Raw genomic sequence first — 22,902 nt, 5'->3', positions numbered from 1 at the left:
CAAAGCCTATCCGCCATCTGCAAGCCACAAGCCAGGAGTGTGATGAAATACTCTCCACTGCCTTGCTGATACCCTTTCCTTGCATCTGGAAATCTTTTGTCACTTTTTGGACGAATGCGATGTGGAGGCCAGGAGCTGTGTGGTTCTGGCGGAACCCAAACTTAGCATCAATGAGCAGACTAAATGCCACTTGTTAATACTGTTGATGGCTCCTTCCATCACTTTGCTGATGATCTGGAGTAATTGGCCAGGTTGGATTTGTCCTGCTTTCTGTGGGCAGGACATACCTGGACAGTTTTGCACATTGCTGGATGGATGTCAGTGTTGTAGCTGTACTGGAACAACTTGGCTGTGTGCATCACTAGTTGTGGAGCATGTCTTCAATACTATTGCTGGAATGTTGTCGGGGCCTGTAACCTTTGTAGTACACAGTAAGAGTTTTAACAACACCAGGTTAAAGTCCAACAGGTTTATTTGGTAGCAAATACCATTAGCTTTCGGAGCGCTGCTCCTTCGTCAGATGGAGTGGAAATGTGCTCTCAAACAGGGCACAGAGACACAAAAATCAAGTTACAGAATACTGATTAGAATGCAAATCCCTACAGCCAGCCAGATCTTAAAGATACAGACAATGTGGGTGGAGGGAGCATTAAGCACAGGTTAAAGAGATGTGTATTGTCTCCAGACAGGACAGCCTGCAAGTCCAGGAGGCAAGCTGTGAGGGTTACTGATAATGTGACATAAATCCAACATCCCGGTTTAGGCCGTCCTCATGTGTGCGGAACTTGGCAATCAGTTTCTGCTCAGCGACTCTGCGCTGTCGTGTGTCGTGAATGCTGCCTTGGAGAACGCTTACCTGAAGATCAGAGGCTGAATGCCCGTGACTGCTGAAGTGCTCCCCCACAGGAAGAGAACAGTCTTGCCTGGTGATTGTCGAGCGGTATTCATTCATCCGTTGTCGTAGCGTCTGCATGGTTTCCCCAATGTACCATGCCTCGGGACATCCTTTCCTGCAGCGTATCAGGTAGACAACGTTGGCCGAGTTGCAAGAGTAGGTACTGTGTACCTGGTAGATGATCTCACGTGAGATGATGGCATCCGTGTTGATGATCCGGCACATCTTGCAGAGGTTGCTGTGGCAGGGTTGTGTGGTGTCGTGGTCACTGTTCTCCTGAAGGCTGAGTAGTTTGCTGCGGACAATGGTCTGTTTGAGGTTGTGTGGTTGTTTGGAGGCAAGAAGTGGGGGTGTGGGGATGGCCTTGGCGAGATGTTCGTCTTCATCAATGACATGTTGAAGGCTCCGGAGGAGATGCCGTAGCTTCTCCGCTCTGGGGAAGTACTGGACGACGAAGGGTACTCTGTCCACCGTGTCCCGTGTTTGTCTTCTGAGGAGGTCGGTGCGGTTTTTCGCTGTGGCGTGTCGGAACTGTTGATTGATGAGTCGAGCGCCATATCCTGTTCTTATGAGGGTATCTTTCAGCGTCTGAAGGTGTCTGTTGCGATCCTCCTCATCCGAGCAGATCCTGTGTATTCGGAGGGCTTGTCCGTAGGGGATGGCTTCTTTTACGTGTTTAGGGTGGAAGCTGGAGAAGTGGAGCATCGTGAGGTTATCCATGGGCTTGTGGTACAGTGAAGTGCTGAGGTGACCGTCCTTAATGGAGACGCGTGTGTCCAAGAATGCAACCAATTCCGGAGAGTAGTCCATGGTGAGTCTGATGGTGGGATGGAACTTGTTGATGTCATCATATAGTTGTTTCAGTGATTGCTCACCATGACTCCAAAGGAAGAAAATATCATCGATGTATCGAGTGTATAGCATCGGTTGAAGGTCCTGTGCGGTGAAGAAGTCTTGTTCGAACCTGTGCATGAAGATGTTGGCATATTGAGGTGCGAATTTTGTCCCCATGGCTGTCCCGTGTGTCTGGATGAAGAACTGGTTGTTGAAGGTGAAGACATTGTGGTCCAGGATAAAGCGGATGAGTTGTAAAATTGCAGCTGGAAACTGGCAGTTGACGGCGTTGAGTACTGAGGCCGTTGCAGCAATGCCATCATCATGGGGGATGCTGGTGTAGAGTGCCGAGACATCCATTGTGACGAGGAGTGCTCCTTGTTCAACTGCTCCAAGTGCGTTGAGTTGAAACTCAGCCTTTAGGAGAACAGTGACCACGACACCACACAACCCTGCCACAGCAACCTCTGCAAGATGTGCCGGATCATCGACACGGATGCCATCGTCTCACGTGAGAACATAATCTACCAGGTACACGGTACCTACTCTTGCAACTCGGCCAACGTTGTCTACTTGATACGCTGCAGGAAAGGATGTCCCGAGGCATGGTACATTGGGGAAACCATGCAGACGCTACGACAACGGATGAATGAACACCGCTCGACAATCACCAGGCAAGACTGTTCTCTTCCTGTGGGGGAGCACTTCAGTAGTCACGGGCATTCAGCCTCTGATCTTCAGGTAAGCGTTCTCCAAGGCGGCCTTCACGACACACGACAGCGCAGAGTCGCTGAGCAGTAACTGATTGCCAAGTTCCGCACACATGAGGACGGCCTAAACCGGGATGTTGGATTTATGTCATATTATCAGTAACCCCCACAGCTTGCCTCCTGGACTTGCAGGCTGTCCTGTCTGGAGACAATACACATCTCTTTAACCTGTGCTTAATGCTCCCTCCACCCACATTGTCTGTATCTTTAAGATCTGGCTGGCTGTAGGGATTTGCATTCTAATCAGTATTCTGTAACTTGATTTTTGTGTCTCTGTGCCCTGTTTGAGAGCACATTTCCACTCCATCTGACGAAGGAGCAGCGCTCCGAAAGCTAATGGTATTTGCTACCAAATAAACCTGTTGGACTTTAACCTGGTGTTGTTAAAACTCTTACTGTGTTCACCCCAGTCCAACGCCGGCATCTCCACATCATGACCTTCGTAGTATCCTCGCATGGAACAAATTTAATTGGGTAAAGACTGGCATCTCTGATGTTGGGGACCTCAAAAAGAGACTGAGACGGATCATCCACTTAGCACTTCAGGCTGAAGATTATTGCAAATGCTTCAGCCTTATCTTCTGTGCTGGGCTCCCCCATTGTTGAGAATAGGGATATTTGTGTAGCTGCTGCCACCTGTTAGTTGTTTAATTGTTTACCACCGTTTGTTGTGGGAACTCGTTGTTCTGTCTGTCACATGCTGCTGTCGCTGTTTGGCACGCAAGTAGTCCTGTTTGGTAGCTTCACCAGGATGTCACCTCATTTTTAGGTATGCCTGGTGCTGCTGCTGGCATGCCCTCCTGCATTCTTTATTGAACCAGGGTTGATCCCCAGTTTGATAGTAATGGTACAGTGGGAGATATGTCGGGTCATGAGGTTACAGATAGGGGTTGTATATAGTGCTGCTGCTGATGCCCAGTTTTGATTTACTAGATCTGTACAACATTTATTCCATTTAACAAGGTGGTAATGCCACATAGCACAATGGAGGATATCCTCAATGTGAAGATGGGACTTCGCCTTCACAAAGGATGTGTGGTGGTCACTTCTATTGATACTGTCATGGATGGAGGCATCTCCAAGACCTGGTCAAGTAGGTTTTCCCCTCTTATTGGTTCCCTTACGACCTGCCACAGCCCCAGACTAGTTGCAATGTCCTTTAGGATTTGGTCAGGTCAGTCCACAACGGTGCTACCGAGCTACTCTTGGTGATGGACATTGAAGGCCTTCACCCAGAGTACATCTTTCCCCTTGCCACCCTGTCAGTGCCTCGTCCAAATGGTGTTCAAGGGAGGAGCACTGATTCATCAGCTATAGAAATCATAGAAACCCTACAGTGCAGAAGGAGGCCATTCGGCCCATCGAGTCTGCACCGACCACAATTCCACCCCACATATGGGGTAATGAGCAGGATATTTCCTTGCCTTTGTTTGACCTGATGTTATGTGACTTAATGTGGTCCAGATTCAATGTTGAGAACTCCCAGGACAGCTTCCTCTTGACTGTATACCACTGCTCCCACCTATAGTGGGTTTGTGTTGTTGTTGGGAGAAAACGTGCCTGGTGATGGTGGTATCTGGGACATTGTCTGTAGGGTATGATGAGTCCGTGAATATGACTGTCATGCCATTATTTGATCAGTCTGTGGGACAGCTCTCCCAATTCTGATATAAATTAGTAAGGAGAACTGCAGGGTTGAGAGGCTGGGTTTGATGTTGCCATTTCCGATGCCTGCTGATATGTCTGATTTTATTCATTTTTATTGACTTTAGTGTTTTGATACAATTGAGTGACTTGCTGGGAAATGTCAGAGGGCATTTAAGAAAGGAAAGTGAGGCTTAGACCACAACCAGATCAGCCAAAATCTTGCTGAATAGCAGAGTAGCTCAAAGGGCCGAATGGTTTATTCCTGTTCTTTTTAATTTTTTAAAACAGTTTTCCAGAAGGTACATAAAACACACTGTGTGGAAAAAAATTCACACGCTTTCAACATTTTTCATAAACAGCTACGACAAATAGTCACACAGTTCCAGAAACAAATGACAAAAAATCTTGACAATTTTGTAATTCAAGACGAACTATTCCTGCTCGGTATCAATCCAAGAATTCATCTCCGACTGCCTAAAGAAGATCTAGGCAAGATGATAAAATTTTGCTTATACAGAATACAACAAAAATTTGCACCATTTTATAGACCATAGCTATGGCTAACACAACATTTATACTAATAGAGCTATTGTAAAAAGTGGGAAACTGTAAAGTGTTCCTTGATGCAGCCACTCCTCCTCAGACGACGACTGACCAATAGGGTATGCCATGAACAGGATATCAGGCCAAACTGGAACTGAGGGATGGCCTAGTCTCTTAATCTCAAAGCCCATGAAGCTGAATGTCCTCAGGAGCGAGGCTGGATCCTTTCTGTTCTTGTAGAAGCAGACAAATACATATTCACCTTCATCTTCTCCTCAGCAAATTAACCCTTCTTTGCTTCCTTCTACCAAAATGCTATTAGGAATTTCTGTAAAGAGACTCTTATTGGATAAAACTGAATCCCTGTTGTACTGAAAATAGATAATATGTTGCTTTCCACTTACCATTAGCTCTTGCATTACAGTTATCTTCTCATCTGTATGCAAGAGTGTGATCCTTCCATTCCCTCATCCACCCAGGATCTCCACTGATGGGTGAGGGGCATCAGGAGCCCCACAGGCTCTGGACTGAGGTGCCCGCAGTACTGTTGCTAAGAAGGAATAATACACTCCTGGGTATTTATCATGGTGGAAGCTGGGCTCTTGTTTTCTACTTTTCCGAAGTAGTGGCTGTTGAGTATCAGTTCGACGGAGCTTCTCCCTATCAGGCAGCAGACTGAGCCCCCTTGCTGTGCCAGTTTCGGCTGCTGCCCCTGCAGCCACTCCACACCCTCCATCTTCCAGAACTTTCAACCTAAGTCATATGTTCCTCTGATCCCTGTGAAACTGATGCAGCACCTGTAAGTTTTAATTGGCTCCCAGTTGGACTGTTGAACCCTAATTGAAATGTTAATTAATTATCCTTGGACACCTTGATAACTGCAACAAAAGCAGGTTGGGGTCACAGTGCAGGTTTTCCTTTTAAACGCCCCTTTCATCACAGGGTGGAAATTAAGCCTTCATCTTTACACTCTAAGTCCCTGCTTAACTTTCTCATTTTAATACCCCTCTTTTACTGCACTATTGGATGTCTCTCATAATATATTCTTGTATTGCTCAGCATCCATTCATTATTGATTGTGCCTCTGTAAAAAGCCTTGGGAGATTTCTCTACACTTAAGGTATTACATAAATGTTTTTTTTTTGGTAGCCTTTTTTAAATGCTAAAATCTGAAGCAGGGCTTGTACACACAGCCTATTGCTACCACAGTAAGAGTGCTACCAAATAAGTCAAACTAAAGGCAGTATCTCAGGTGCAATATAGCTCTGCAGATCCCAGTGGTGAATGTCTTTAGCCTGTTGGGTTGGAGGATACTGGCATTGCAGCTGACCTGGACAACGAAGTGCACTTTTCTAGCAGTAGTCACGAGGTAATGAACAACAGCAAGAAATTAAACTAACTTGCCTTTCCATGTCAAGGGCACCAAAGTCAAATGAGCTATATCAACTACTGCATGATGCTAAATCAGCACAAATTGGGATTAAACCTGTAGCTCAGAACAGTAATGTGTGAAAGTTGTGATAAGTAAGAAAAGACGAGTGGCACAGCCAGTAGTTAATTAGATAGCAATAATGGGCTCTACTTCTGTTGTGGGAAAGTAAAGAGGTAGGAACATTGAGATATTTATCTTGCAACCTCTTCCTTCCATGTTGATCAACTGATCTTTTGGCTCATACTCTGAGTTTGAGTTTAGAAAGTTAAACAGTGTTCTAATTGCAGAATTTAAAATGATAAATTCAGTGGGGTTCCTCTAGTAGGAAATATAGAACTGGAGGACATCATAAAGTTAAAACTAGGCTATTTAGGAGTGAAATCAGGAAGCATATTTTCATACAAAGGTTATCAGGTTTCATACAAATCTGGAACTTGCTCCCTCAAAATACTAGAATGTGGATCCCAGGTTAGTTGAAAATGACATGACTGAGATTGATGAGTTTTGTAAGGTACAGTATTCAGGGGTATGGATTAAAGGCAGGAAAAGAAGTTGAGGTGCAGATCAGCCATGATCTAATTGAATAGGTTCAAGGGGCTATATTTTTTTAATATTGTTGTGAAGTTGGGTAATGTGATTGTAGATTGGTGTTTGTAAAATGCTAGGGAGAAAGCATTGCATGGTCCCTTTTAAAAGGTGGTGCTTTTTCTGTGCTCAGAATTTTAAAAAATGCAAGTACGTATAGAGTGCCCAAACTGAAACATTTGTATCGAAAGGCAGTGTTACCAAGACAACAGGCTTTTGAATTTTTTGAATTTAGCCAATCAATTTGAATCAGGCACTTAGATACCAAGAACCTATTAAATTTAAATCTGATGGTTTTAACAACCTAGGACCACTCCTATTGTGGGAAATATGTCATCACAGGTATAAAAGAAGGGGAGCAGTGGGACAAACAGAGAGAGCAACTGCCAGAGATAACAGCTCTCAAAGAGAGAGAATTGCTGGCTCTCAAAGCTTCATCTATATCTTAGAGAAAGCACCATCAAGAAAGCAAAGGTACCAAAGAAGAAAGAAGTTCCAGACTGAAGAATCAACAGAGAAAGCCCAGAATATTCCAGAAGACACAAAACCTGGTTGTAATTTAGAGAGTGACTAAATTCTGTTTTTGTTAATGAGTGGGAATTGTATTTATTGGAACAGCATACCATTAGAATCGTGTTTTATAGGGGCATAGTCAATGGTTAGAAGGGATTTATTCGGTTTGTTAATAGTTGAGTTAATTTGTTCACTGTTAGATAAATTGTTACGTGTTGATTTTAGAGTCAGTGTCAGTGATTTATTTTGTATTTAACCACTAGAAGTTGTTGAAGTGCAGGTTGCACCACACGCACACACTTTTTACAGATTATAAGGTGAGCTAATCCTCTTTGGGGTTTCGGTGTTAGTTCTCAGAGGGGGAGATCAACCTCCGCTTTATAACAGATTGCCACTCTCTCGGGCAATATTTCAGAGTGCAGATATTTTCATCTCTTACTATTAGAAACAGACCAGCTCCCGTTTCTATGTTCCTCAGTATAGTTTAGATTTGGCCAATTATGACTTTGTGCTGGTCCACTCTGGTTTGAATGCAAAAATTATAATTCAACTGCTACTGTTTTTGACCAACTTATTTTTGTTTTCAATAAGATTCTTCAAAAGCATCTATGTTTATTCCTGATAAAGATAGACTGCTGATTTCAACACTGCAGTTTTTGAATGTCACCTTCTTAATCTTCTCTGCTCTTTGGAAGCAGCTTGACCAATATCTCCATATGTCTGAAGTACCTATTTCCTGACACCATTCTAGAAAATCTCTCCCACACCCTCTCCAAGGCTTTAACATCCTTCAGCTTAGATTCATAGAATCCCTACAGTACAGAAAAAGGCCATTCAGCTCATCGAGTCTGTACCCTGACTAATCCCCCTGACACGAGGGTCAATTATAGCATGGCCAATCAACCTAACCCGCACATCTTTGGACTGTGGGAAGAAACCAGAGCACCCGGAGGAAACCCATGCAGACACGGGGAGAAAGTACAAACTTCACACAGTGACCAAGACTGGAATTGAATCTGGGTCCCTGGCGCTGTGAGGCAGCAGTGCTAACCATTGTGCCACACTGCTGCCCTCTGTGCACACTCTGTTTTTGGAACATAATGCTTCAGTTGAGACCTAATCAGTGTTTTATAAAGTTTTAGGATTTTTCTTGCTGTTGTATTTCATGCACCTTAATCAAGCAAGGATCCCATATCTTTTAAGTCTTCTCAACTTTGTTCTTCAAAGTTTGTATACATGCTCCCAAATATCTTTGTTCTTTAGACTTTATAATAATTCCCTGCACACCCAAGTCCAGTCATTAACATGTACCAAAATGAGCAGTAGTCCTAATAACAATGCCTGTGGAGCACCAATATGTATACTACGCCCCTGATTAAAATAGGGAGGGGGAAACCTTCAGCCGCTATAGGCAGGTCAGCCTTGCATCAGATGTGGGGAAAGTGGTGGGGGAAAACTGTAGAGACAATAGTCCTGGACAAAATTAATCTCCATTTAAAAAAGTACAGGTTTTCCAATCTGAAAAACATTTGCCATTCTTTTTGCTCTCTATTCCTTAGCCAACTTCGTACCGAGGTTGATAGTATCGCTGTGATGAAATGTGAAGGGATGGAAAGAAGAGAATAAGATATCAATCATGCCATACTGATTTGGGAGAGAACTAGAAAGCCATGCACATAGCTTTGCTGGAAGATCAGAGTTTAGAGATGTATTATGAACTTTGAAGATATGACTCATTGATAGAGTTTCTTTGTTTTGCTAAACTAGTATTTGCTAACATGGTAACTTGGTCTGTAGCTTCTAATGTCAGTCTAAAATTAAATAATTAAAATTAAAAACTATCTTCAAGACTGCAAGTTCTGCCAGGCCCTTGTAAGTGGGCCGGTTTAGTAGTTGCAAACTGATCCACATGTTTTGTGTACAAGGGTAATGAGAAATACCCCACACCTCAGTGACCTCTCCTTTTTGTCACTTCTTTCGCCCATCCTCTGCTCCCCTACTTTTGCGCAACACATGAATTCTTTCTGGTGTTAAAGGGACTTTCAAAGTTTTTGTTACTATATCTAACTCTCAGTCTTTTACTTAACAAGTAGCAATTGCATTTCCATTTTAAAGGCATCCATTGATTCCAAATTAACAACAACTTCTTGGAGTCAGTTCAGTACATCCACTATACTGTTGAGATTGGAAACACATTTTTCTAATCTCTAACCTTGCAGATTTTGTATTTGTGTTCTTCTGCCCTGGGTTTAATAGCACTTGCATAATTTTCCCAATTCAATACTGACCTATTTTAAAATTATATTTCGATTGCTTAAGCTTACCTCCTAGACTTATTTCTCTCAAAGCCTAGCATTCTTCCGATCACTCATCTGAACAATTTTTCAAATCCCTTAACTGTGCTCTCATCATGCCCTGCCATCTTCACTAACTTATGTACATATACACCCAGGTCCCTCTGTTTCTGCACCTCCTTTGAGTTTCTTGCTTTATTTTGTATTGTCCTTCCATATTCTTCCTGCCAAAATGCATCACCTCATACTTCATCTGTCATTTGTCTGCCCAATCCGCCAACATGCCTGTGTGCTTTTGAAGTTCAAGACTATCTCCCCCACAGCTGACTGTTTCCAATCTTCATATTATCTGCAAATTATGAAATCATGGCCTGAACACCATAATCTAGGTCATTAAAATGAATAAGGAAAAGCAAAGGCCCACACTGACCCCTGGGGAACTCCATTACAAACCTTCCACCAATCTGAAAAAACAACTATTTTCACTACTCTGTTTCCTGTCATTCACCAATTTCATATCCAAGTGCCTAGATTCCCTTTTATTCCATGAGCTCGAATTTTGCTCTTGAGTCTGTTGTGTGGCACTGTCTTTTAAAATTCCATGTATACCACATCAACAGATTAATCATATCAATCTTCACCCAAACTATATTTTCCAGACGTTTTCCTATCACTGAAGTCAAACTGAATTATCTATAGTTGCTGGCTTTATCCTTGCAACCCTTTTTGAACAAGGGCGTAACATTCACAATTCCCCAGTCCCCTGGTGCCATACCTGTGTCTGAGGAAGACTGAAGGATTATCACTAGTGCCTTTGGGATTTTCACTTTCAATTCCCTCAATACTCTTGGATGTATCTCATTCAGTACCTTATCAATTTTAAGTAAAGACAGTCTTTCTAACACCACCTCCTTCTCAATTGTAAAATCATCTAGTGTATCGGTTACCTCCTCTGCCACCACATCTTTCTTTTTAAAGACCGATGCAAAGTACCTGTTAATACCTCTGCTATTTCTCCTGGCTCCACGTTCAAGTTTCAGCCCTACTCTTTCTTCTGCTACCCTTTTATTATTTATATCCTTATAGAAGGCCTTGGGTTTCCTTTTTATGTTAGTTGCCAGTCTCTCCTCTTCTTCTCTCCTTGCTTTTATGATTTTTCACTTTTTCACTTCACCTCTGGCCCTTTTATATTCAACCTGATTTTCCTGGATTTTTTAACTTGACATCTGTTGTACGCATGCTTCTTCCTTTTCATCGTCACCTCTACCTCTCTCGTCATCTAGGGCACTCAGGATTTATTTCTCCTACCTTTCTCCTTTTAAGGGAATATACCTTGACATTGTCTGCAATACTTCTTCTTTGAAGGTGGCCCATTGTTAAGCCACGGTCTTGTCTGCCAATATATGATTCCAACTTGCTCACCTCAGATGCATTCTCATCCCATCGAAGTTGGCTTTCCTCAGTTAATTATCCATGCTCTGGATTGTTCCTCGTCCTTTTCCATTGCCAACCTAAATACTGCCCCTAAATGATATTTGATCTACCTGGGCCAACTTATTCCATATTCCCCAGAACCAGGTCCAACAGTGCCAGTCCTCTTATTGGACTGGATGCATACTACTGCAGAAAGTTCTCTTGAACTGTCCCTTTGCAATCTATACCAGCCTGTTTCTCTTGGATACTCTGGTGGTTACCCATTCCTTCTCCACCTATGAACTTTGCTACGGTGTGACTCTAAATGTGTTATCCACGTAATCCTCATCTTTGTTGATCCACCACAATGATTCCAGTCGCCACTCGAGTTCTGCAACTCAAAGCTCAAATTTCTGCAGCTGGTGACACTTCCTGTAGCTGTAGTCATTAAGGTACTTTGTGCCAAATGACTTTCCACATCCCACAGAATGCACATGGCCAAGCTGCGCTGACATACCTTAAACTTCATACCGGTCAATGGTCTCCTTTGCACCTAGTCCAGAAAGAGTTATTCTTACCATCTTGTGTCTCCTGTGTTGTTACTTTTAGATTTAATCTGTAAATTTCTGGATCTCTCCCTGCTGCTTTATAGGCTCTCTCTCTCTCTCTCTCTGGTCTCTGCACTGCTTTATGGACTCTTTCTCTCTCTCTCAGACCTTCCATTGCTTTATGGGCTCGCTCACTTGCTCTCTCTCTCGCTCTGTGTTTTATGGGTGCTCTCTCTCGAAAGTCCTGCTGCTTTACGGGTGCGCTCTCTCTGAACATCCACTGCTTAATGAGTTCTCCAAGCTGCCTTAGTTTTATTGGATCTCTCTTGCTCCAAGCACCCATTGCTTTATGAGTTGTCTCTCTGAAATCCATGCTGTTTTATGAGCTCACTGTCTCTCACCAAACCCCAATTGTTTTTGGGCTCTCTGTCTCTGAACGCCTGCTGCTTTATGGGTTTTCTTTCTCCAAACTCCTGCTATTGCTCTCTCTCTGAACTCCCATTGTTTTATGGACTCTGTGTCTCTGAACTGAGTGCTGCTTTATGGGCTCACTCTCTCTGAACACCGGCTGCCCTATGGGCTATCTCTGAACAACTGCTTTAGGGGCTGTCGCTCTCTCAACTCTGAACACACCCACCTTTACAATAAATTTGATGACTCCTTCAGATGATGTGATATTTGGTTTCAGTTTCTGGTCTGCAAATCTTCTCCTGATATCTGGTTGCAGAGTCAAGATGACCGTTTTCCTGAAGCTGCAGCACCCTATCCTTGATACAAAGATATGTAGAGGGGCAGGTGGTATTGAGGAAGTAGGGGGCTGCAGAAGGACTTGGACAGGTTAGGAGAGTGGGCAAAGAAGTGGCAGATGGAATACAGTGTGGAAGAGTGTGAGGTTATGCACTTTGGAAGGAGAAATGGAGGCATAAACTATTTTCTAAATGGGGAAATGCTTAGGAAATCAGAAACACAAAGGGACTTGGGGATCATTGTTCAAGATTCTCTTAAGGTTAACATGCAGATTCAGTTAGGAAGGCAAATGCAATGTTAGCATTCATGTCGAGAGGGCTAGAATACAAGAGCAGGGATATACTTCTAAGGCTGTATAAGGCTCTGGTCAGACCCCATTTGGAGTATTGTGAGCAGTTTTGGGCCCCATATCTAAGGAAGGATATGCTGGCCTTGGAAAGGGTCCAGAGGGGGTTCACAAAAATGATCCCTGGAATGAAGAGCTTGTCGTATGAATAACAGTCGAGGACTCTGCGTCTGTACTTATTGGAGTTTAGAAGGATGAGGGGGGGGATCTTATTGAAACTTACAGGATACTGTGAGGCCTGGATAGAGTGGATGTGGAGAGGGTGTTTTCACTAGTAGGAAAAACTGGAACCAGGGGGCCCAATCTCAGGCTAAAGGGACGATCCTTTAAAACAGAGATGAGGAGGAATTTCTTCAACCAGAGAGTGGTGAATCTGTGCCGCATAAGGCTGTGGAGGCCAGGTCATTGAGTGTCTTTAAGACAGAGATAGATACATTCTTGATTAATAAGGGGATCAGGGGTTATGGGGAAAAGGGCAGGAGAATGGGGATGAGAAAAAAAAATCAGCCATGATTGAATGGCGGAGCAGACTCAATGGGCTGAGTGACCTAATTCTGTTCCTGTGTCTTATGGTCATCGACAGTGGCATGAACCTTCAATTCTCATTTGAAAACTTACAATTGCATTGTGTAGAACCACTTCTATTAGAAGCAGTTGTGTAGGTCTTTGCTTTCAGTGATGTGGAATATGTTCTGGGTGGACTTTGGGGCACCAGTGTGAATAGTTGAACTGCAGTAATACACAAATTTAGTTGGCAGATTGCAAGATTTTCCTAGTGTCTAAGGAAAGCGCATGGCCAGGAATGTGACAGGAGCTAGCTAGAAAATATAGTGACCAACTGCTTTCTTGCTACTGGAGGCATCAGTGCCATGACAACATGCCTCTTGGGGTATCACTCTACAGCTGGATGCACTAATACTGCCACAGGTGTTGCCAAAATTGACTGTCAACAGGAGCAGTATATATGGTAAGTTACGCTTATAAGTATTGGAGTGCCTAAAGGTCGTGAATGTAGCCCAATCCATCACGCAAACCAGCTTCCCATCCATTGACTCTGTCTACACTTCCCACTGCCTCGGCAAGCAGCGAGCATAATTAAGGACCCCACGCACCCCGGACATTCTCGCTTCCACCTTCTTCCTGCGGGAAAAAGATACAAAAGTCTGGGGTCACGTACCAACCGACTCGAGAACAGCTTCTTCCCTGCTGCTGTCAGACTTTTGAATGGACTTGCCTTGCGTTAAGTTGATCTTTCTCTACACCATAGCTATGACTGTAACACTACATTCTGCACTCTCTCGTTTCCTTCTCTATAAACAGTATGTTTTGTCTGTATAGCGCGCAAGAAACAATACTTTTCACTGTATGCTAATACATGTGACAATAAATCAAATCTTTCTGTGTTAAAAATGTTTTGCAGAAAAGTAACATGTAAACTTGATTGATTGAAGAAAGTTAAGAATGATGTTGTTACAGGTACATGGGCATTGGACTTTCTGCTCAAGGTGTCAACATGAACAGACTTCCAGGTAGGTGCTTCATTTAGACTGTGATCCTTCAAGAAACAATGTATAAGCACTTGTAATCCTGGAAAACTAACATATATACAGCTCATCAGTAGGCATCTGAAAAGAGCAGAGGCAGAACCTGAAGGGTGCTCCTGATGTCCCTCTGACTTGTTGCTTCGTCTGCTCTTTACTGATCTTACTCTGACCTTTCCCAACTTTTGATCTCGGGGACTGCACCAGCCAAACTCAGTGTAGACTTCAGGAACATTAACCTTAATTTTAAAACCCCGCAACAACAAAGAGAAGAGCAGGGTTCAAAATGTCACGATCAGGTAACCTAACCCCCTCTTGATCTCATTAAAATTTGAAGTGCAGGAATCAGGCCAGGCCAGGACTGAACCTCCAACAAAAAGCAGTTAGCATGAAAGTAGTGATACGTTGACATCACTGACGGTGCAATTTGAATTTAATAGTATTTTTCAGAAGAGAGATACTTTTTATTTGAAATTATTAAAAATCTCAGAAATTCTACCCTTTTGGATGTGGGTAAATTTCAACAGCTTCTATTGCACTTTCCTGCCTGGAGCATGCGATTGTTACTGTGCCACAATAAACATCATATGTGGAAGTCATACCTTCCCCAAAGATTGTATATTATTTATCCTCTGTAGTTATGAAGGTAATATTTTTTCATTTCAATACGGTATTCCCTCTATCAAATAGAGTATTGGGGTAATTTCAGAGCATGAAACAAAGTCTATTCATGAGCACTCCTTAATTTTGCTATTAATGAAATGTTAGTGAAACCATGGTTCACTTGTTTATAGCCAATGGATGAAACTGTTCACAATGTCTTATTGCGTTGATTCTCTTGCAACACAAAATGTATCTGAGCAATCTACAAGAGAATGTTACAAGACATCCTGTTTCAAAGTGCTAATTATTTTTCAAGATACTAATTGACCTGATGTGTTTCCAGCATCGAAACTGCTGCAGATCTGAAGCAAAGGACGTTATTTTTTCATCTTTAGTGATGCAGCAGCATGTTTTACAGGGTTTTCTTTCTTGATAAGAACCTCTATCAGTCCATCTCTATTTCCTCCTTCAAGATCGTCTTTAAACCTACCTCAGTTTCCTTTTGGCTTCAGTTCCAGTACTATCTAATGACACTTCTATGAAGTGCTTTGGGATATTTTTTAGGCTAATGGCACTAAACGAATGCAAGTTATTGTGAACGTGGAAACTATAGTCAGGTGCATTTGTTTTGACCAAGACCCATTCTTCTTTTCTCCAACACCCTGCCTAGTCAGCTTGTGTTGATACCTACTTCCTGTCGACATTTTCTATTTATAGACATGGCATATAAGAATTTATAATAGAAGCTATGTAATTATCATACTGTAATTAAGCCCTCCTTCCACATGAAAACTACATTTGGTTTCATCTCCCCATGTATGATTCCAGGGAGATTGACTAATATATTTTATGGAAAGTTTTAAAACAAAGCATAATATTTTTTGCATCTTGAACTCTGAATTATATTGATGACTGCCCACTTGGGGTGGAATGGGAAGGTGTGGGGAAAGGGAATTATTTTCTTCAAGAATTGATGAGAAAAACTGCTTTTCAAATAAATTGAACATTATTAGTTCTGTGGGTCTGATAACCAAGCTATTCACCAATTGCTTTAAAATCAGTAGTTTGAAATCTGTTTGAAACTGTCTTTTTCCAGAGTGTATGGTACATATTCATGTCAACATTGTTTCTTAATGTGGAACTTTCTGTTTTAGGCTGGGATAAACATTCATATGGTTACCATGGGGATGATGGTCATTCATTCTGTTCCTCTGGTACTGGACAGCCCTATGGACCAACATTTACAACTGGGGATGTAATTGGATGCTGCGTAAATCTGATCAATAATACCTGTTTCTACACAAAGAATGGTCACAGTTTAGGTATGAGTTTACAAGGATGAATCCAGTTTATGTGAAATATTAAAGGCGTGCATGATGAAGTCATTGAAATTTAAGTCCTTTTTTCATTTTTACACTTTAATGCAGTTCAGGAATTTCTTGGAGATAAGAGCTTCATTTATACTTGGAAAGAGCATTTTGACCATAATGCTAAGGAATGTTTAAAACTGAAATAATTTACAGTGTTGTATTTGTGCAACGGAAGGACCTTTTGCTTTACTTACTCCCCCACCCTGTCTTCTCTTGATAGCTAGCTGCCAATCCCTGGGGGAAATTGATATCTTTCTAAATTTTTGCTAATTAGTGATGTTGGTCAAAGCAGTGTAAATATGTCTTTGATTCTGCATTAGCGTTTCATCCCTGTTCTTTAGAGTGTTTTAAGTAACTTTCTGCAAATGAGGAATACTATGGAAATGGGCAGCCCCGACCTCTGATTGCTGACCCCACCACCACCCCCTCCCCCTCCGATGCAGAGTTCCCCCCACCCTTCCCCGCGTGGCTCTGCACCCATCTGGCTCCTCCCCGTGGGGCCCTGCTCTCTCAGGCCCCACCCCCTTGGCACTGCCAGGTGTCCAGTGGGCAGTGCTGGGGTGCCAGGCTGGCACTGCCAAGGGACACTGCCCTGCCCTGCCCCCCCCCCTCCACACACACGGGGGGGCCTCAATGGCCTCTTGTCCCACCGACGAGGCCATCAGGTCAGGTCACTATGAGTGGGAACCATCTTGTGATTCTTGCTGATGAGAACCTCCACTAGTGAGGTTAGAAAGCTAAGCGAGTCAGGACCATTAAGTCCCAGGCTTACTAATCATATTTAAATCAGCTTATAAATATTTAAATTGCCCGGGCACGAGGCTGATTACATCATCAAAAATGGCCCGGGAGGATCGTGAAGGGCCTGACGCCCTTCATAGCTGATCTGATCATACAATCCCTACAGTGCAGAAGGAGACAATTCAATGCATCGAGCATTTTTATCCTCCCATTCAAATTTTATCCCTTTGCAAGTTGAAGAAAATAAATTGTACAAAGGCAGAAACAAAAATGAAGAATATGGATTGAACACTGCTGTTAGTCCCAGGTTTTGAGTTGATTAACTTAATTTTATTTGGGAAAGGGGTGGATTTTGCAATGACGGTATGTTTTCACTCCTTTGTATATGCTCATATCACTGCTCCTGACTAATGTGGTCTGAAATCTATGTTTATCCATTTTTGCTTTTCAAATTCTTAGTTCCTAATCTTTTGTTTGTTGATAGTGTTATAATAAGTCAAATATAATGTCTGGTGGTCAGACATGTTGCATGGTCAGCATTTCCTCACTAAAATTTAAAAAGAAAATTGACTTTCAATCTAATTTTAAAAATTATTTGATTGGATAACATCTCTCATGGGAGACTACCAAGGCTCTTTACCAGGCTCTTGTTACTTGTCTGACTCTGACAAGAAACTTTGATCATGTTGGCCTTGTTTACTGCAAAATGAGGGCTTGATGCTTTGATCACAGGGACAAGGGAGGAAGACTTTCTTGTGCACAAGATCTGGCCCGCCTAGGCAAGTCCCATGTACTGCTATTCCCATAAAGGGAGAAGTTTCTGGTTTGTTGAAGGTCCTGATAATTATTGAAAGATTATCGAGGTGCTGCTAAGAAACTTTAACCAAAGGAGAGATGCCAGCATCTATTCTTTACCACTTTCTAAAGTACGCCTAACCTGCCTAGAATCTTCCATCTTTCAGCTTCCTCACCTAAATCAGAGGGTTAAATATGTTACAATTTGCAGATCTTTTCCTCATTCATGTTGCAATGTTATGCCAAGGAGTTGAATGCCATTGGGTTTTTTATTTGATTTTGGCAGTTTTCCTCTAATTTCGGACCAGCATGATAGCTTGGATCACCTTCCAGCTGAATTTTGTGTGTTTGGACTGCTTTTATGTCATTTTGTTTTTTAAAACCTCCACCCCTCCTGCCCCTTCCCAAAAAAAGTAGCCTGCGAATGTTTGGCCTTCAAGGAACCAGGTCAAAGTACTTATTTGAACGTTTGTTCTTGAAATTTAATTTATTCTTAAGCTTCAATTCTGATTCTGTGAGCTCAGGGAGTGGAAATCCTTCTCTTTTCATTTTTTAAATCATTTGCCAAAATAACTTATTGATTGAGAGAGCTTTCTTTAGCTGGGCCAAATAGGTTTTAAGAGAGAGGTGCTCAAATTTTTTTTTCCCCCCATTTCTCTGATATTGTAATATCATGCAAGGAATTAATTTGGTTAATGCAGATTTTATCCATTGGTGGTATAGTGTGTGTAGCACATTGTTGCAGAGGACATTCTTGCAGAGTTGACGCAACCTATCCTTGGTGCCCAGTCATTTTAAGGAGAGTATTCAAAGGAGCCCTTTATTTTTGTCATGCATTTAATAGAACCATAGAACCATAGAAAATTACAGCTTCGAAACAGGCCTTTTGGCCCTTCTTGTCTGTGCCGAACCATTTTTTGCCTAGTCCCACTGACCTGCACTTGGACCATATCCCTCCACACCCCTCTCATCCATGAACCCGTCCAAGTTTTTCTTAAATGTTAAAAGTGACCCCGCATTTACCACTTTATCCGGCAGCTCATTCCACACTCCCACCACTCTCTGCGTGAAGAAGCCCCCCCTAATATTCCCTTTAAACTTTTCTCCTTTCACCCTTAACCCATGCCCTCTGGTTTTTTTCTCCCCTAGCCTCAGCGGAAAAAGCCTGCTTGCATTCACTCTATCTATACCCATCAAAATCTTATACACCTCTATCAAACCTCCCCTCAATCTTCTACGCTCCAGGGAATAAAGTCCCAACCTATTCAATCTCTCTCTGTAACTCAGCTTCTCAAGTCCCGGCAACATCCTTGTGAACCTTCTCTGCACTCTTTCAACCTTATTTACATCCTTCCTGTAACTAGGTGACCAAAACTGTACACAATACTCCAAATTCGGCCTCACCAATGCCTTATATAACCTTACCATAACACTCCAACTTTTATACTCGATACTCCGATTTATAAAGGCCAATGTACCAAAGGCACTCTTTACGACCCTATCCACCTGTGACGTCACTTTTGGGGAATTCTGTACCTGTATTCCCAGATCCCTCTGTTCAACTGCACTCTTCAGAGTCCTACCATTTACCCTGTACGTTCTTCTTTGGTTTGTCCTTCCAAAGTGCAATATCTCACACTTGTCTGCGTTAAATTCCATTTGCCATTTTTCAGCCCATTTTTCTAGTTGGTCCAAATCCCTCTGCAAGCTTTGAAAACCTTCCTCACTGTCCACTACACCTCCAATCTTTGTATCATCAGCAAACTTGCTGATCCAATTTACCACATTATCATCCAGATCATTGATATAGATGACAAACAACAATGGACCCAACACCGATCCCTGCGGCACACCACTAGTCACAGGCCTCCACTCAGAGAAGCAATCTAGTGTAATTTTTTTATTCTTTAGATCACTGGTGATGTAATATCACCTACCCTTGACTCTTACTTCCTGGCTGTCTTGAACATCCAGAAAACAGAATCAACTTCACCATTTTTGCTTGGGGATATAGTTGTAGGAAAGCATAAGATTTGATAGGTGTGAGATCAGTGGTAATTGTTTTTCTTTGTAATTGGGTGGGAGTAACAAAATCCATTACCTGAAACAGATGCTTTTAATTGAGCACTTATTGAAGTATATACCTACATTTAAAAATGATTACTGTATGTATGTAAATACATGTTTATACACACACACTATGAATGCATTCACTTTAATTGCATGGTGTTTTTGGGAAGTGTACATTGATGTATATGGGAGCTGGCCTAATCTGGCAATCCCTTTTTTTTTTCTGATATTCATTCTAAGGCGAGTCCACATTAGATGTCACCATTATGTCAAATTGGAGAAAAAGCTGGTAGCCTTGTTGGAATCTTTAACGAGACAGTGAATTTTACATCTGTTATAAAATGTGTAGAACATCAGTAAATCTGCTTCAGTATTGGTTTTGAGCTATTTTACCTTTTTAAAGTATTGTAACAGATCACTGTTAATATTGTTAGATGGATGTGTGTAAACTTGTTGATTGTCTTTAAACCGAGAATCATCTGAGATGACACCAGAGCTGACAGTTGAAAATAACAGCTCCAACAAATTGCAAATCCAATTAAATTGACACAATAAGTTGTGTGTGAGGACTGAGTAAAAGTTATAGGAATCCTGCAGTGCCAGTACTGGTTTACTAGTTTTAATTTCCCCATGATAGTTGTAGTCATTGAGCAATGAGAATTTCATACTCGTATAGAAAACTAGCAAGACACAAGAGGTCTGTTGTTACTTATATGCTGATATTTTCCTCTTTTAACCACAGGTATTGCTTTCACAGATCTACCGGTAAGTCAATTCTTTTTACAATATTTTTCCTAAGCTCGCTCTTGTGTATATAAAAACAAAACACTGCAGATTCTGGAAATATGAAATGAAAACAAAATGCTAGAAATACATAGAATGTCAGGCAACATCCAAGGTCAGCGACCTGAAATGTTAACTCTGCTTCTCTCCATGGATGATGCTTGACTTGAGTACTTCCAGTATTTTCTGTTTTTGTGTTTTTCTAAACAAAGTTTAAGCATGGGTGACTGAATTATTTTATAACCTTGTCAGATTCCTGTTACAGCTGAATCTTAATTTAAGCACTAAATCTCCACATTGTCTTGTTTTATGTTGCTTCATTTAAATTTTGGGTAGTCTGAATTACATTTGGGGCAGAAAAATAACTTCATTGTTGTCATGGTGTGACATGTGTATTGGAACCTTTTTACTTAATTCTTGATTATCATTCTGATGGGAATGGTACATAGAAGAGTCGCATTTATGGCTCTCACAGTGAAATCATTAGGTTCTGTCCTATCCTCTAGTATCGCGTTCACTCCAGAATTAATTAATGATTTGGAGCAGCAGCTTCAATCAAGATCTCTGGTTGTTCTTCAGGGTTGGGATTCTTCTGGCAACCAGTGGGTGACTATTGTGATTAATAGACTTGACAACTTGAAGGCTTTCCTTGGAGGATAAATGTGGAGGAGGAAAGAAAAAAGCACAAATTGTGGCTTAATGAGTACTAGTTGCATATTTCTGAGAGCTGGATTATCTGGAATCTCCGTTTAACATTTATCATTAATATCTGAGTTTTTAGGATTCTTTCATTTCCTGAATGGACAGTTACTAAATATTTTAGGAACCTTTGGGTCTATGTTCCCTCCTGTTTCCCACAGTCTTTTCTCAGCTGCACTGGTACCATCAGAAGGTAATGGAACTACTATTCAACCAAAACAGCACACACATCACTTGCTCATTACTTCACTCAGGGTCGTTTTACCCTTCCAGTTGATGTCCACCATACATATTGTAAAACCATCTATCTTCCTTTTCTTTTTCCTGGGTGGTCCATCACACTCCTGATTTGTGCCTTCTAAATGGTGGACAGAGTTTGGTGAGTCAAGAGGTGAGTTACTTATGCAGAATTTCCAGCCCCTGACCTCTTTAGTTATAGTATTTTTATGGCTGGTCCAATTAAGTTTCTGGTCAATGGTAACACCCAGGATGTTGACAATGGGGGATTCAGTGATGGTAATGCCACTAAATGTCAAGAGCAGTTGGTTGGGCTCTCTCTTGTTGGAGATGGTCATTGCTTGGCACCTGTGTGGCATGAATGTTACTTATTGCAGGCTAAGCCTGAACGTTGTCCAGGTCTTGCTGCAAATGGACATTCAGCATCTGAGGAGTCATGAATGGTGCAAAACATTGTGCAGTTGTCAATGAGCATCACCATTTTTGAGCTTATGATGGAGGGAAAATCATTTTTGAGCTGAAAATGGTTGGACCTTGGACACTACCCTGAGGAACCCCTGCAGTGATGTCCTGGAACTGAGATGATTGAACTCCAACAATCACAACTATCTTCTTTAATGCTAGATAAAACTCCAATCGGAGTTTTATCGATTCCCATTGACTTCAGTTTTGTTTGGGCTCCTTGATGCCACACACAGTCACATGCTACCTTGATGTCAAAAACTGTCATTCTCACTCTGGAGTTCAACTCTTTTATCCATGCTTGGACCAAGGCAATAATGAGGTGAAGAGCTGAGGCCCCTGGTGGAACCCAAATTGTGCGTCAGCAAGCACATTATTGCTATGTATGTGCCATTTAATAGCACTGTCAACATCTCCTTCCATCACTTTGCTGATGATTTAGAGTAGACTCATGGGGCAGTAATCGGCTGGGTTGGATTTTTCCTGCCTTTTGTGGATAGTAATATTGCACGTTGCTGGGTAGATGTCAGTATTGTGGCTGTACTGGAACAATTTGGCCAGAGGTGTGACTAGTTCTGGGGCACAAGTCTTCAATGCTGTTGCCAGAATATTATCAGGGCCCATAGCCTTTGCAGTATCCAGTGCTATCAGCCATTTCTTGATAACACTTGGAGTGAATCAAATTGGCTGAAGCCTGGCATGAGAAGCTGAGCACCTCGGGAGGAGGCCAATTCAAGTTGGAGATATGCATGGCTCATGTCCAACTTTGAAAATGTTTAGCCCCCAGTTAACCTGGCATACAGGTCTTCAATCCAGGGCATGAGGTATCCGTCAAGCTGTTAGAAACCCTATTGATTGGAAGCCAATAGTCTCCACAAAGTCAGATCGACTTATCTGGCTTAAGGACAGGAACAACGGGTGCGGCACACTCTGTAAACAGTTTGATTCTTGTGATGCCCAGCTTTTCCATGTGTTCTGGTTCTGAATCTACCTTTTCCAGTAGGGAGTATGGAACTGATATTGCTGTAAAATAC

The 22,902-nt window shown here is 42.1% G+C and overlaps 1 protein-coding gene across 3 annotated transcripts in view; it reads left to right on the top strand.

Moving 5' to 3' along the window:
* ranbp9 (RAN binding protein 9) overlaps positions 1 to 22,902 on the top strand; it is a 95,442-nt gene that overhangs the window by 22,021 nt on the left and 50,519 nt on the right. For all 3 annotated transcript variants that reach the window (XM_078241246.1, XM_078241238.1, XM_078241253.1), the window contains 3 exons: positions 14,044 to 14,096; positions 15,866 to 16,033; positions 20,430 to 20,452. In XM_078241246.1, the coding sequence (XP_078097372.1) occupies positions 14,044 to 14,096; positions 15,866 to 16,033; positions 20,430 to 20,452 (244 nt within the window). The remainder of the gene's footprint in view (positions 1 to 14,043; positions 14,097 to 15,865; positions 16,034 to 20,429; positions 20,453 to 22,902) is intronic.

Source organism: Mustelus asterias, chromosome 2, assembly GCF_964213995.1.
Source record: "Mustelus asterias chromosome 2, sMusAst1.hap1.1, whole genome shotgun sequence".
In the NCBI taxonomy this organism is placed as follows: Eukaryota; Metazoa; Chordata; class Chondrichthyes; order Carcharhiniformes; family Triakidae; genus Mustelus; species Mustelus asterias.
This window is presented reverse-complemented; position numbering and strand designations above follow the sequence as displayed.